The 13,405-nt window shown below is 27.3% G+C and overlaps 4 protein-coding genes across 5 annotated transcripts; 1 reads left to right on the plus strand and 3 right to left on the minus strand.

Moving 5' to 3' along the window:
• Positions 1-81: 81 nt before the first annotated feature.
• CSN3 (COP9 signalosome subunit 3) lies at positions 82-11,772 on the plus strand. Its single transcript, XM_015332540.2, has 5 exons — positions 82-157; positions 9,123-9,224; positions 9,628-9,888; positions 9,972-10,696; positions 10,770-11,772. Exons 2-5 carry the CDS (start codon positions 9,170-9,172, stop codon positions 11,058-11,060), a joined length of 1,332 nt encoding a protein of 443 aa, XP_015188026.1. The 5' UTR covers positions 82-157; positions 9,123-9,169; the 3' UTR covers positions 11,061-11,772.
• Positions 164-8,770, minus strand: LOC107072532 (dynein regulatory complex subunit 11). Its single transcript, XM_015332538.2, has 11 exons — positions 6,528-8,770; positions 6,227-6,437; positions 5,861-6,138; positions 5,291-5,603; positions 4,924-5,208; positions 4,609-4,853; positions 4,083-4,370; positions 3,807-3,899; positions 3,630-3,747; positions 784-3,542; positions 164-459 (listed from the first exon to the last, which is right to left on the minus strand). The coding sequence occupies exons 1-10, from the start codon at positions 7,029-7,031 to the stop codon at positions 3,400-3,402; spliced, it is 2,478 nt and encodes an 825-aa protein (XP_015188024.1). The 5' UTR covers positions 7,032-8,770; the 3' UTR covers positions 164-459; positions 784-3,399.
• Positions 11,773-12,106: 334 nt separating the features above from the next.
• Positions 12,107-12,821, minus strand: Nrk1 (nicotinamide riboside kinase). Of its 2 annotated transcripts, XM_015332597.2 has the most exons (2): positions 12,499-12,821; positions 12,107-12,423 (listed from the first exon to the last, which is right to left on the minus strand). In XM_015332597.2, the coding sequence occupies exons 1-2, from the start codon at positions 12,819-12,821 to the stop codon at positions 12,228-12,230; spliced, it is 519 nt and encodes a 172-aa protein (XP_015188083.1). In that variant the 3' UTR covers positions 12,107-12,227. The 2 variants fall into 2 exon arrangements, with proteins under 2 accessions (XP_015188083.1, XP_015188082.1); XM_015332596.2 differs by having other exon boundaries at positions 12,107-12,821.
• A 262-nt stretch (positions 12,822-13,083) lies between these two features.
• Positions 13,084-13,326, minus strand: LOC149033369 (uncharacterized). The gene has a single exon (XM_089179778.1). The coding sequence runs from the start codon at positions 13,324-13,326 to the stop codon at positions 13,084-13,086; it is 243 nt and encodes an 80-aa protein (XP_089035904.1).
• Positions 13,327-13,405: the final 79 nt, after the last annotated feature.

The raw sequence follows: 13,405 nt of genomic DNA on the forward strand, positions 1-13,405 counted from the left end.
CCGTGGTCTGACATCAGACCATGTGGCATCGGCCAATAGGAGCGCATCTTTCGCTAGCGCATGCGTATTATTTATTTTGTCGGTGCTTCTCGTCGTGCCGGCAGGATCGACTGTTGTTCCTTCCAATCCTTTTAATGTTATTCTTCCCTTCTTTCTTGTAAGTTATTTATATTTTTCTACGATTATATAATAAATTTAATAGAAAAGAAAAGAGCCATGAAATCACACTTTCGAATTAATTTTATTTTAAGTGTATGTTTGATTTTAATGCTTTCAAATATTAAGAATACTTATCTTATGTTATGTTAACGCTGCTTCGATAATTATTCGAAATGTTACTTAATTTATCTTCTTTTTTTTTTTCTTTTTAAATACCTCCATCATCGTTCATAATGAATGCGTAACTTTTATTACATGTACGTTTAAATGTAAACCATGACTTTTTTCTAAAACTCGATTCTGTAACATTCGATAATCACGTGTTTTAATTATTAATTTTTTTCGTTATTTATTGATTTTTATATTTTGTTCGATTAATCTTGAACGAATCTTTCCATAGTTTTATGAGAAACTATCAAAGTAATCTTATTGTCAATTGTGATTTTACTTCTGTCAGAAAATTGTTCTGTCATTTCTTTAATATAAAATCGATATGATCCTTTTGTTAGATTAGATAAGAAAAATAAAAAATGATTTTTTTGTATCATTCTTAATATATGGGAATTATTATTATAATTATTATTGTTGTAATAAGAAATTGAAATAAAAGAATAGAGAACTAACCTAAGTCAATGATATTATTCCCAATGTTGTCAGGAATTTCGTGTCGCCGTCTGACGGTATTGTTTTACATTAGTAAAATCGAGAAAGGAAATGGAGTAATAAAAAACATTTGAAAAATAATTTATATATTTTTACATATATTTATGTATCTCATTTAATGATGTATATTGAGATAAGGATAATCTGCGCGTGATTAGAATTTCATCAAAATTCTAATTAATGTAAATTAGAAAAAAAACTATTTCAAGGATGTAAATATTATTATTATTATTATTCAATATATACATATAAGTGAATTAGTGTTACCAATCAACCAGTCAACCAATTCAAAAAGACATATAAATATTAATTAACTTTTTGATTAAGGTACTTATATTAATTATATAACTTTTAAATGTCATTTTTGTCTTCATCATTAATGCAATTTTGAAATGTCAAATTAAAATGATATATTATAATTACATATTTTAATAGCATGTAATTGAGATTTAAATTTATTCATAATTTATTTTGCAATAGATAATAATAATATTGGTATTATTTATATTAAATGCGATTTATATTACATTTTTTTGTTTCTCTTTTTTTACATTATTAATAGTTTAGCTTAAATTTATATTAGAAAATGTCAAGGATAAGAAACTAAAAAAGTAAAAAAAAGTAAAAAAAGTAAGGGAGATAAAAAAATACATATGTCAGGCATCGTTTATCTTTGAATTGTTGTTTAAAAATCGTCCACCAATCTACGTAACGATTGTTACATTCATGCATAATTTATTGAATGAAAATTGTGGAGGTCACCGGAAAGGTATTGAATTTTTGAAAAGTTTATCAACTATTTCCTTCATTTCGATCACGCGTTATGTGTTTCATAGGTTTAAATCAGCTATTCTTATCATTGCATATGTGTGTATGTATAATACATGTACATACATATAGCCAACGTTTAAACTGATCTGATGTGATAAGAAAAAAAAAAGAAATAATATTTTTTGGTATTTTTTTAAATTTCTATATAATTTTTATTTTCTATTTAGATAACCCCTAGTAGATGATTTGTATAATCTGATTAGAGATCAAAGTCGTGCGACATAGCGTCGTCACATTGTAAAAACAAGATTTGACGTTTTTTTTTTTTTTTTTTTATTAATTATAAAGCTAATGTAAAAAAAGAAATATAAGTTCCCATGAACGTTAGCACTTCAAGAAGACATAACGAAAGAAATGGCATAACCTCGCTCTTAACAAGACCTTTGTGTTACATCCAAAGCATCTTGCCTAACTCCATAAAGGCGATCTTACCAACTATACCGTATTCGAATGACGATTGTACTATACTTACATGAACAAACAAAAGTCGAGCCTAGCTTACAATTAGATTAAAATTAAGATGAAAAATTTGTATAATTTTCAAATTGGTTAAATGACAATATTTCTTCTCGAATACTATAACTTTATTGCGTACGTAGGCATTAGCTACGAGTTAGTTACAGTTAAAGTTAGAGTAGTACTTCGAAAAATAATAAAACTCTTATATTTTTGTATTTATTATTATTTTTCTTTTCCTTTTTTTCATTTTCTCTGATAAAATTCCACTCAAAATTAAAATAATTTTGTTTAATTATCATACTTTTACGCGTGTCAACTTTACACAAGATTGAAATATTGTATTTTTATTTCGTTGCAATTTTGTTTATCGTTTAACCTTGTAGTGACAAAAATTATATTCTATTTTTAAATAATCATATATTTAAATGTATCGATGATAAAAAGATTGAAATATTTTCATTTCGTAGTAATTTTGTTTATCTTATAACCTTGTAGTCGAAAGAATTATATTCCTTTATTTCATTTTCATAACGAAAAAAGTTGAAAATTTTCCAACAGTTTTAAATGCTCTTGAGCAATTAGTAAAGAAAAAATATCTTTTTTACTAATAAAAAGAAACCTTACGAGAATATCAAGGACGAAGGAATTATAATAAATTTGGTGTACTAATTTTCTATTACATCAAGAAAAAGATAATTTGTTCAAAACAACGACGTAATTACCTTGAAAATAATCCATTTTACTTCTTTAAATTGTCTAAGAATTGAACTCATCTTTTTAGATTTTTGCATTTAGATTTTGAAACACAAGTTTTCTGTTTTTATCAATCAAAGAACATTCTTGTTATCATAGGTCGATTAGGGGCCATCGTTAATCATCGTGTCAAACGCGTGCTTTAAAATGTTCCTCTTCTATTTTTAATGAAATGTAACTAACGTAAATACGTAATATCAATTATAAAATATGATCATTCAAACAATAATCATGGTGTGAACACTTAATCTTTGCGTGAAAATCATTTTTTTCTTTTTCTTTTTCTTTTTCTTTTTCTTTTATTCTTCACTTCAACCATAATTAGTCTAAATATATTCGATTTTACATTATACATCCTAATGGATTACGTAAATCATCATTGGAATTATTTTCTTTGTCAAGTTCATTGATAACAGGAAAGTTTATATGTATTATGTGATAAGGAGTATGGTATCATTATAAAAAAAAAAATGTAATAGATTAACAACTATTGATGATATTTTCGTAATGCACGATTTAAATATTGCGTTGCGTTCAAGCGCTGATCTCATTTCTTTTTTGTTTTTGCCCATTTTTTCCTTTCTTTTTCATAACTTCATTTGCTTCTTCGAGCCTTTGTCGTTCCAACTCCAAAGCTCTTTGTTTTTTTCGACAAGTTGGTGTTCGAGAGAACCATGCTATAATTAATAATATTTCATGAAACGAAAGAAAAAAGTAGAAAATGTTCGTGCTCGTGCTCGATATTGAAAAAAAGATTTTTTTACATAAAAATGTGTCTTCTTCTTCGCGATAAACGGGATCTTTGGTACTAATGGCGTTAATTAATTCTGCATGTGTTAACGGTTGTGTTCTTAATTGTACCATTCGTTTCGTCGTCATAACCTGTAATACACTTTATATATAGTTTTTGTTCAATTACATTAACTAAGTTCCCCCATTACCTCATTAATGGCATCCAATATCGTACCAATAGTAAATCCGTCACAAATTTTATTCATTGCTGATATATCAAATTGCCTGCTTATTCCGGAATACTGTAGTAGAAAATATATAATAAATATAAATAAAATAATACCGAACTTGTCCAAAATTTGGTTTCAATTGTAAATGGAAATAATTTAGCACTTTTGTCATTTGCAATACGAATTTTGACTGTCAATCAAAAAAATATACGAAAAAATGAACAACTTAATATTATTTATATGTTAAATTCTTGCCTTATATAATAAACTTCTCCAGACAAGTGACATGCTACCGTAATCTGGCCTGGGAAGATATATTATTTTATCATAAGTTTGATATAATAATTTTTGATCGGCGTCCCAAGGTGAACTAGTCGTTCCAATTAGTATAACTTTATCCTCATTAGTGATACTTTTTATCAACTTGGGTAAATCTTTCTTTAGACGTTTAGGATCAGTTTTGTCAGTTTTTGGTGGTTTTTTAACAAATGCTTTTTCAGCATTATCCATAAAAATGATCGATGGTTGTAATAATCGCGAAACCTTGGAAAAGAAAAAAGAAAAAAAAACAAGCAAAAAAGCAAAACAGAATGAAAGAAAAATGACACATCGCACCTTCTATATTTGTTATTTTTAAAGTTGATTAATTAGATATGTAAATTTACGAATAAAATTATTTGTTATGCTGTTAAACTAAATGAAAAAATGTTCTGATCGTTCTATGTGAAGGATCCTCTTGGAAATAGTAACATACGTAATGTTACAACAAATATTAATCTACCTTGGATATCAAATGGACTAACATAATTAATCCAGTTTTTCCAGGATATTTGCCAACAATATTAGAAGGTGTAATATCGAAAAGAGTAGCACCTAATTCAGTACAAATAGCGTTTACCAACATTTTCTTCCCGCTTCCACGAGGTCCTGCTATTAGGACTGATCTTACTAGAGGTGTTAGTTCTCTGAGAAGATTATTGCCTAAAGGAAGAATACAATATTCTTTGATTAATTGTCTGATGTCACCTAAAAATGATAAATTACAAATTACAAATTACAAATTACACAATGATTTGTTATTTAAACAAATATTTACCTAGCGTTGGTAAAGTATCTTTATCATTCTGAACAAGTTCATAATTAGCATAAGATTTCTCGACTTTAAAATCAGCCAATGGAATTTCTCGATAGAGTTTAATAATTCCTTGAGTGAGTAGTTCTTCGAAAAGGGATTCTGTCGTTCTATCTGGAGTCAAATCCTTTTCTTTTTTCTTTTTATTCTTTTTTCCACTACGACGAATACGTTTTTGCGTTTTTTTACCACGTTTACTTTTAATACCCTTATCTCTGTCCAAAGCTGCTTGAAGAGCTTCTATATCATCTAATTGTCACAATTATCTCTGTTAATCTCTTGAATATATTAAATCCTTAATCAAAAAATCCTCAATCCAAAAATAAAATACCTCTCAATTTTTCATCAACTCCAATTCTAATTTCTTCTTTAATTTGTTCAGTTTTATCAGCTTCTATCATATCTTTATAAGGCTCCTGCATAGGATTCATAGACTCGTCTTTGTTTTTCCATACTTTTTGATACTCTTCTTGTAAATTAACCAATTCTGGAAGAAAATTCGAAGGTATAGATTTGAAGTAACTCAGCTCGGTTTCATCTTCCGATTTTTCAGGCTCGCTACTTTTTTTCGTTTTCGACTTTTTCGATTTTCTCGATTCTTTCGAAGATACTCCAGTTGATTTACTTATCGTACTCTCTGTTCCCTTTAAAAAGAAAATTATGAAAATACCTATAAAGAAAACCATGTCGTTTTGTTTATGAGTGTTTTTTTTTTTTTTTTTTTTTTTAATTTATTATTTATATTATATTATAGCACTTTAAATGTTGTTTCTTCTTTTGTTATAGAAAAACGCAACTTTGTCTTTATTTCGAAAGACAATCTATCAAAGATCCAAAACCAATTAGAAACTCACATATATATAAATAATGTATAAATAAAAAAATGTGCGCGTATATACACCTGCCTACTGAAAATAAATCTGGAACCTCCACTTTCAACAGATGGTAAATCCGGAATTTTGCCGGTCTGCTGAAAGTAATCATTTATCCAGTTTCGAATTTCGCTTCTGATATTCTCTTCCATTACGGCACTCCTTTCTTTGCGAATTTTCTCTGTAATCTCATTTATCAATTTTTCATAGATTTCTTGAAATTTGATCTGCTTTTCATGACGATAATGTATAATTTTGTCTGTTTGCCGAATATTTTCCATCGTTACTTCGTTAGGTGGGAGCATACCTAAAAAAAAAAAAAGTACGCGTATACAGAATAATTAAGGGATTTGAAATAAAAGAAAGAAAGAAAGAAAGAAGAGAAAATATGAAACCTATTAGCAGCATTTCGTCTAATCGCCTTTTTCGTATCCAACGTCGAGTCTTGTAACCTTTCCAAATTTTTTGAATTTTTATCGCAGCAGCTTCAATGTTTTCCTGATCTATTTCCTCTGCCTCTTGCTTAACCATTGATTTTTCTTTCATTTGTCGTATCTCCTTCATAAATTGAAATCTTACTCGTCCTTGTCTTGCTCTTTCCTGAGCCTAAAATTATTTTATTTTATAATATTCATTATTTGCAAATAATAAATTCATATGTTGTATATATATTTAAAAGAAAGTTTCTTATTCTACCTGAATTAATCTCACAGCTTCTAACTCGCTCATCGTTTTGGATACAACAATATCGTCGAGAAAACCAACATTTCTCAAAGTATTTTCTATGAATTCTCGCCTATCGTCTATTTCCTTTTGACGTTCTCTCCTAAAGTATCTCGGTATACGAATTTCAACATCTTCCGGAGTAACACCATATTTAATTAATATATCATCGTAATAACTATGTTCAGAAAGATCAACGTTTACCAATTCATGTTTCAATTCTAAAACTCTTCCTATCACTGAGTCCAATAATTTCTTAAGTAGGATACGTTTTTGTGGTTGAATTATTTGATCGTAACACTCTTCTAACTTGTTACAAACAATGATGTATTTAACATACAATTCCGAAATAATTTGATGTGCTTTATTTCGATCTTTTTGTGGTTTTGAATTTTGCACACACGAATCCGCACGTATTAATTCATCTAATGTGTTTTGTGTCTCTTTCCAAAGTTCGTTGTACGTTGCATTCGACATTATTTGTTTTCTTACTTTTTTTTTTGTTTACTCTTATTTTGTTCACAAATAACGTGAGAGATTTCTAATTAATGCGAAAGAAAAACGCATGCAGTTTTATTTGCCCTTAGAGATTGTTTGATCGTTAAAAGCATTATGATTCATCGCGTGTCAAGTTGCGCCATTTGAATTTCGCGCGTAACAATTCAACTTCTACTACTTGTGTTTTATATTTTACTTATTATATCTTTATTACTTTTACTTTTTTTTTTTTTTATAAAAATATATATTTTTATATATTCTATTGTTAAAAATTAAAGTCTTCGCTGAACGCGATACATATATATATATATATATATGTATATGCGCTGACAGGTGAAACTGAAAACAACTAAAATAAATTAGAATAGATTGTATTGAATGCAAATCGCGTCATTAATTAATGTACATGTATACATTACAAATGAACAATTAATAAAATTAAAAGTTTAAATAGAAAATGAAGAAACTGAAATTTAATGAATATTTTATTTTCATGCATAAAAATAAAGTTTTTCATGAATAATAAGTATTCAATTAATAATTCTAATCATCCAGTTGAAATAATATATTTGGCTTAAAAAGTTATTGAGTTACTTTTTTTCTTTTATTTATAGTCTAACAATATTGATAATAATAATTAGAAAAATTCTATTATTTCTTAAACTATCAAGAATAATATTGTTTTCTTTCAAAGATTATTGTCGAGAGCATTATTTCAAAATTTAATATCGAATAAGCTATATTTACAGTTGCTTTTTCTTGCTATCTACAATATCAAAAATAGAAATAGTAACATGATACTATTATCTTTGTTTCAGATATATTTAATTATTTTTTTGTGTAATATATTTCATGCGATTATTATAGATTATTATTATAGATTGAAGAATTTCTTAAATATAGTAATTATCTAATATCATAACATTTATTTAAAACGTTAATGTTATGTAATTTCCAGACTCAACAAAATTATGTAACATAGTAAAAAATGTTCAAAAAAATGGTTTGTTAAATTGCAAATAACAAACCATATTTGAATGAAAACAAAGTCCAGTAAAATAGGAAAATGCTAGTAATCACCAATAGAATTGGTGATGTCATCAAGCGGTACAAAATCGAACTACTAAGAAATTCAAATAGCTTCATTTCTACCATGTGATTCAATTTATTTAGAAAAACTATATTATTTAGAAAAAATATTTTTGAATAAATTATTCATTATTATTAATAACTATAGTTATTTATTGATGGCAAAAATATATTATAAAATTAAAATTATTAAAACTTGTTGTAAGACAAAAATAAAATATTACATATGCAGGATGACATTAATAATTATAAGTTTAAGTAATAATATAATTAATTCGGAAGTTTTAAATGTCTTACAATTAACGATATAAAGAGTTATTAAAAAAAGAAATCTTATTTATTACATGACCTTCGCTGACCTTGAAATAATGCACAGTAAACAAAATGGCTGTCATTTATAAATAAATAAAATATACAATTTAATTTAAAAAAGACAAACGTTACCTTTTAATCCCGTTAACCCTTAATAAGAAAATGAAATTATTTTTATTCTAAAACTGTCATTACGATAATAATAGAAAATAATATATAAAATTAGGAAAGTTTTGTAACAATTGTTTTAAACTTTGTATAATATAACAATGAAAATATTGTGATACACCCTTTATATTGATAGTAAGATTAACTAATAGAAGAAAGTAAGTTTGAAATATTAATATAAATTGAATGATAATTTAATAAAGAAATTTTTGAAAATGTAGAAACAAATTATTATTTCGTTAAATTTTCAAATTGTTGTTGTTTTTATATTCATATAACATGGTATATAAATAAAAAAAAAAAAAAAAGTCATAACCGACAACAGTCTTGAAGTTCGATGAAAGAAATTTGCATCATGTTACAGATTCGATTTTCGTAATGCAACTAACTTAACATTGTAACGTGCTTCAGAGAGTATACCAGTTAGTCCTAGTCGTCCGTTTAAAAACGTCATCTTAGCTGTTACCTACTGGCTAAAATAATATTCTTGTAAATACACAGATCACCACCGTTTCACGGGTGGTGATGATAACGAGACATTTGTAGAAATGGCGACGGCATTAGAGCAATTTGTAAATAATGTGCGGACGCTTTCAAAGCAAGGTAAAATCAAAATGTGTGACTTTTTTGTTGTTGATAGATGATAATATAACCTATAAACAATATCCACTACATATTTTTTGTGCTTCTCTACATACGTATCATTTTCATATTACAATATCATTCGTTTAACCTATTTTGAAAACAATCTGTGTTAATTGTGTTCATTAATTAAACGATATTTCATGTATTTATTCAACATTTGTTTATTCCTTTTCTTTTTTATTCGCTTTTCTAGTGATGAAAATTTGCTTCGATTATTGTTAGGTTAAAAATTGACTGACTACTTTTATTAATAACTTAGTGTGTATGACAAAACTAGAATATAGAATTATTTGAATATATGTTTATGTGTAAATGAAAGTAATAAAAATTCTTGATGGTAATAAAAAATTCTTGACCTTAGGTAACTTCAGAGAGTTGTATGAAGTTATAAATAAGAGTACCGAAATATTAACGAAAAATGGACAACACCTAGATAATGTATTGGAAACGTTGGATTTGCAGCAACACTCCCTTGGAATTTTGGCAGTGTTACTCGTGAAATTTTCATTGCCTCATGCCAGCGGTAGCTATAATATTGATTCTTATAAGCCATTGTTCAATCAAGTCCAAGAATTTATCATAGGTTGTAACAGCGAACAAATTCAATTTGCACCCGATACATGTAAGCTTATATTGAAAAAACAAATGATTTCTTGTTATCCACACATCAGCGTTAATCATATATATTATTGTTTTTTCTTGTAGATGCAGAACTATGTCATTTACTAACTCAAACTCTAGTTGAATTACATGTGCCGTTACGTGGTATAGAATTATTGCGTAGAGCTATACGTAAAATTCAACTGTTTGACAGTCAGCTAACTTCAATACATGCCGATCTCTGCCAATTATGCCTTCTGTCTAAGTGTTTCAAGCCATCGCTTGAATTTCTTGATATTGATGTTACTGGTATTAGTCAGGAAGGTGGACAATTTGATTCAAAGTTTTTTTTACTTTATTATTATTACGGTGGTATGATATATACGGCATTGAAAAATTATGACCGTGCATTATATTTCTTTGAAGTGTGTGTAACCACTCCTGCTATGGCCGTCAGCCATATTATGTTAGAGGCCTATAAGAAATATATTCTGGTCTCTTTGATATTACATGGAAAGATCTTAAATTTACCTAGGTACACGAGTCAGGTAGTTAATAGGTACATCAAACAGTTAAGTCTACCATATCAAGAATTAGCGACAGCTTACCTGACTAACAATTGCGAAGATTTGCTAAACATCATTAGAAAATACCAAGACCTTTTTGAAAGGGAGCACAATTCTGGATTAGTTAAGCAAGTCCTCAGCTTTTTGTACAAAAAAAATATACAGAGGTTGACTAAAACTTTCTTGACACTTAGTTTAAGCGACGTTGCAAGTAGAGTTCAGTTGGCTGGCCCTTCGGATGCAGAGAAATATATTTTAAATATGGTAACAATATATATATATACATGTATATATTTAACAATTTATATATTTTTTACGCGTTACTTTTTAATTCTAGATAGAGGATGGTGAAATTTTTGCGACTATTAATCAGAAAGATGGTATGGTAGTATTTCACGATGATCCAGAAAAATATAATTCACCACAAATGTTAGCCAAACTCGAGAAAGAAATGCAAACTTGTGCAGAATTAGATAAACGGGTGCTCGAGATGGAAGAGGAAGTTGTTCTTACGCCACAATATGTTAGAAAAACTTGCGGTCAAAACGAACAGGACGATCAAACAGTTGGACCTACAAATGTCACAAATGGTCAAGCTCAGTTGAAACATAATTCTTACTCTGTGTAACATACATACGTCTGTGTGTATTATCTTTATTAAAAAAGAAGAAAATTAAGGAAATAAGTCTTGCTAAAGTCTTGTTAAAGGCCAAGCACAAGTACATTTTAAAGCCTGTTTTGGGTAAAATATTTCTAATCTGTCGAAATTTGTCTAAAGTAATCTATTTTGTACAAAGATTCCAAGACTACGATTAACAACTTGTAAAGTTTTAAACGATAAGAAATTAAGGCTGAAAACAAATCGCAGTTCATCGATTCTAGAGTTTTTCTTAATAGTAAATATGACTCTCATACTTGTGAAACGCACTTTGAAAAACAACGTATAATAAAAACACGAGCGTAAGATGATAATAATACTAATATTACAATAATAACAATAATAACAATAATAATAATAATAATAATAATAATAATGAAAGTGTAGTACCTTATCTGTAAAAAGTTACCAATGTATTGGAATATGCTTGATTTCATCATTATTATTGAGTTTGTTTTTTTCATTTGCATAGAAAATTAATAGAAAATTAATAGAAAATTAATATCTGAAGCAGGCTTTATAAGTAAAAATTACGTAGTGAATAAATTAAAATATCGTGGTATTTTATCCACAAGAGATCATATTGTTTTGAAAAAATAAGAATACACACAATTACTACACGCTGTTTCATACATGAGCATTTTTAATTAAAAGGTAAACTTAATAAATTATTGAAATACTACAGCTTTCTAAATGCATAAATATGTGTTCAAAAAAAACTTAGTACTTAGTAATACACTGTCGTAGTTATATTATTTCTCTTTTAAGAGATTTTTTTTTTTTTTAATAATACATTCATTAAAGTTTCAGGTAAGTAATAAATTAAGTCCAATTTTGTTTACAGTGAAAAATTGAAAATAGAAAAAAAAAACCTTTCTTTTATATTAACCATTTCAAATATAAAATGACCAAAGCATGGAATATCTTGAATAATACATAACAGTTAATTAATTGTTACGCAAACAATTTTGTGCTTAATAATAAAAATATAAACTTTTTTTTGTATGCAATTTATGTTTTCAATTTTATATATAGCATTATATTTTTCTTTTTCTTTTAGTCTATCCTTATAATAAAGTACAATAGTCTTATTGTTAATTGTAAGCCTTTCTTTTCAATAACAATATATCAGTCCACTTAAGATAACAAATGTTGAATTTTGGTTAAAACCATTTGAACCATCTCATCTTTCTCCATCGTTCCATCAACAAATATTAGCTCTGTAGATGCATTTTCATCTTGCATTATTGTTGATAAATGTTTTAAATACTCTGGCCAAACAACTTCTTCAAAATATCCTGGAACATCGGCAGGATCATATGTTCTGATGCTCCTACGTTTGAAACACTCATCTTTGTTCAATGTTAGAAAATATTTAAGGTGACATAAATCTGAGATCGGTTTATACCCAAATAATAAGAAACCTTCTAATATTAATATTCGTTTAGACTTCTTTCCAGCATTATTCAAATCATTTGGTGTAGAATTTAGCAATTGTTTAATGTCCAAATACATTCTGTCCATATCTAAGCTAGATAAAATCTCCCAATTAATATGATTCAAAGCAGCAATTTTGGTGTGCCTTGGATCGTTAGGAAGTAAAAAATAATTATCTTGATGTATTAATATAGAACCGTTTAACTTGTTATGCAATTCTTTAGCTAATATTGTCTTTCCGCTACACGTTACTCCTGAAATTCCAACTATTAACCAGTCTTTGCTATCCATCATTGACACTTCAAATATAACATATAAACTTTACTAAAGTTTTACCCAATCCTTTAATGTTTGATGTTTAACTGTTATATCATTTTATTACAAGATCTAACTTATTTCTTAATACATACATTTATTTATTCTATAATTGCGCATAAATACCGTAACAACTGTAATATTAAATAATAATAATAATTTTTAGTCATATATTTTGATGTTACATATTGTTATTCAACTGAATAATTCATTATTAAAATTGCAATCTTTTTTTTTTTTTTTATTTATTCTTCTTACAAATATATGGTTTTATATGATACAGCGTAAATATGACTAAACCTCCAACAAAGCATAAACCACAAATCGCAGGTATTAATAAAGCTAAATGCTGGGGATAAAAGAAAGATTGCAATCTATCGTCATCAATGAAAGGTAAACCGATGATCCATAAAGTATAATAGAAAAATATTATCGAAGTAAATATCAATATACGTTTACCTCTATTATGATCGCTCATTGACATTATGTTATTGATTTATGTTAGCTTATTTTATTCATTACTTTATTCTCAACTGATTGAAATGCAATTGAAACGGCAATTG

This window comes from Polistes dominula, unplaced genomic scaffold (genome assembly GCF_049000335.1).
Source record: "Polistes dominula isolate Pdom_NZ unplaced genomic scaffold, Pdom_raw_medaka contig_27, whole genome shotgun sequence".
NCBI lineage: Eukaryota > Metazoa > Arthropoda > Insecta > Hymenoptera > Vespidae > Polistes > Polistes dominula.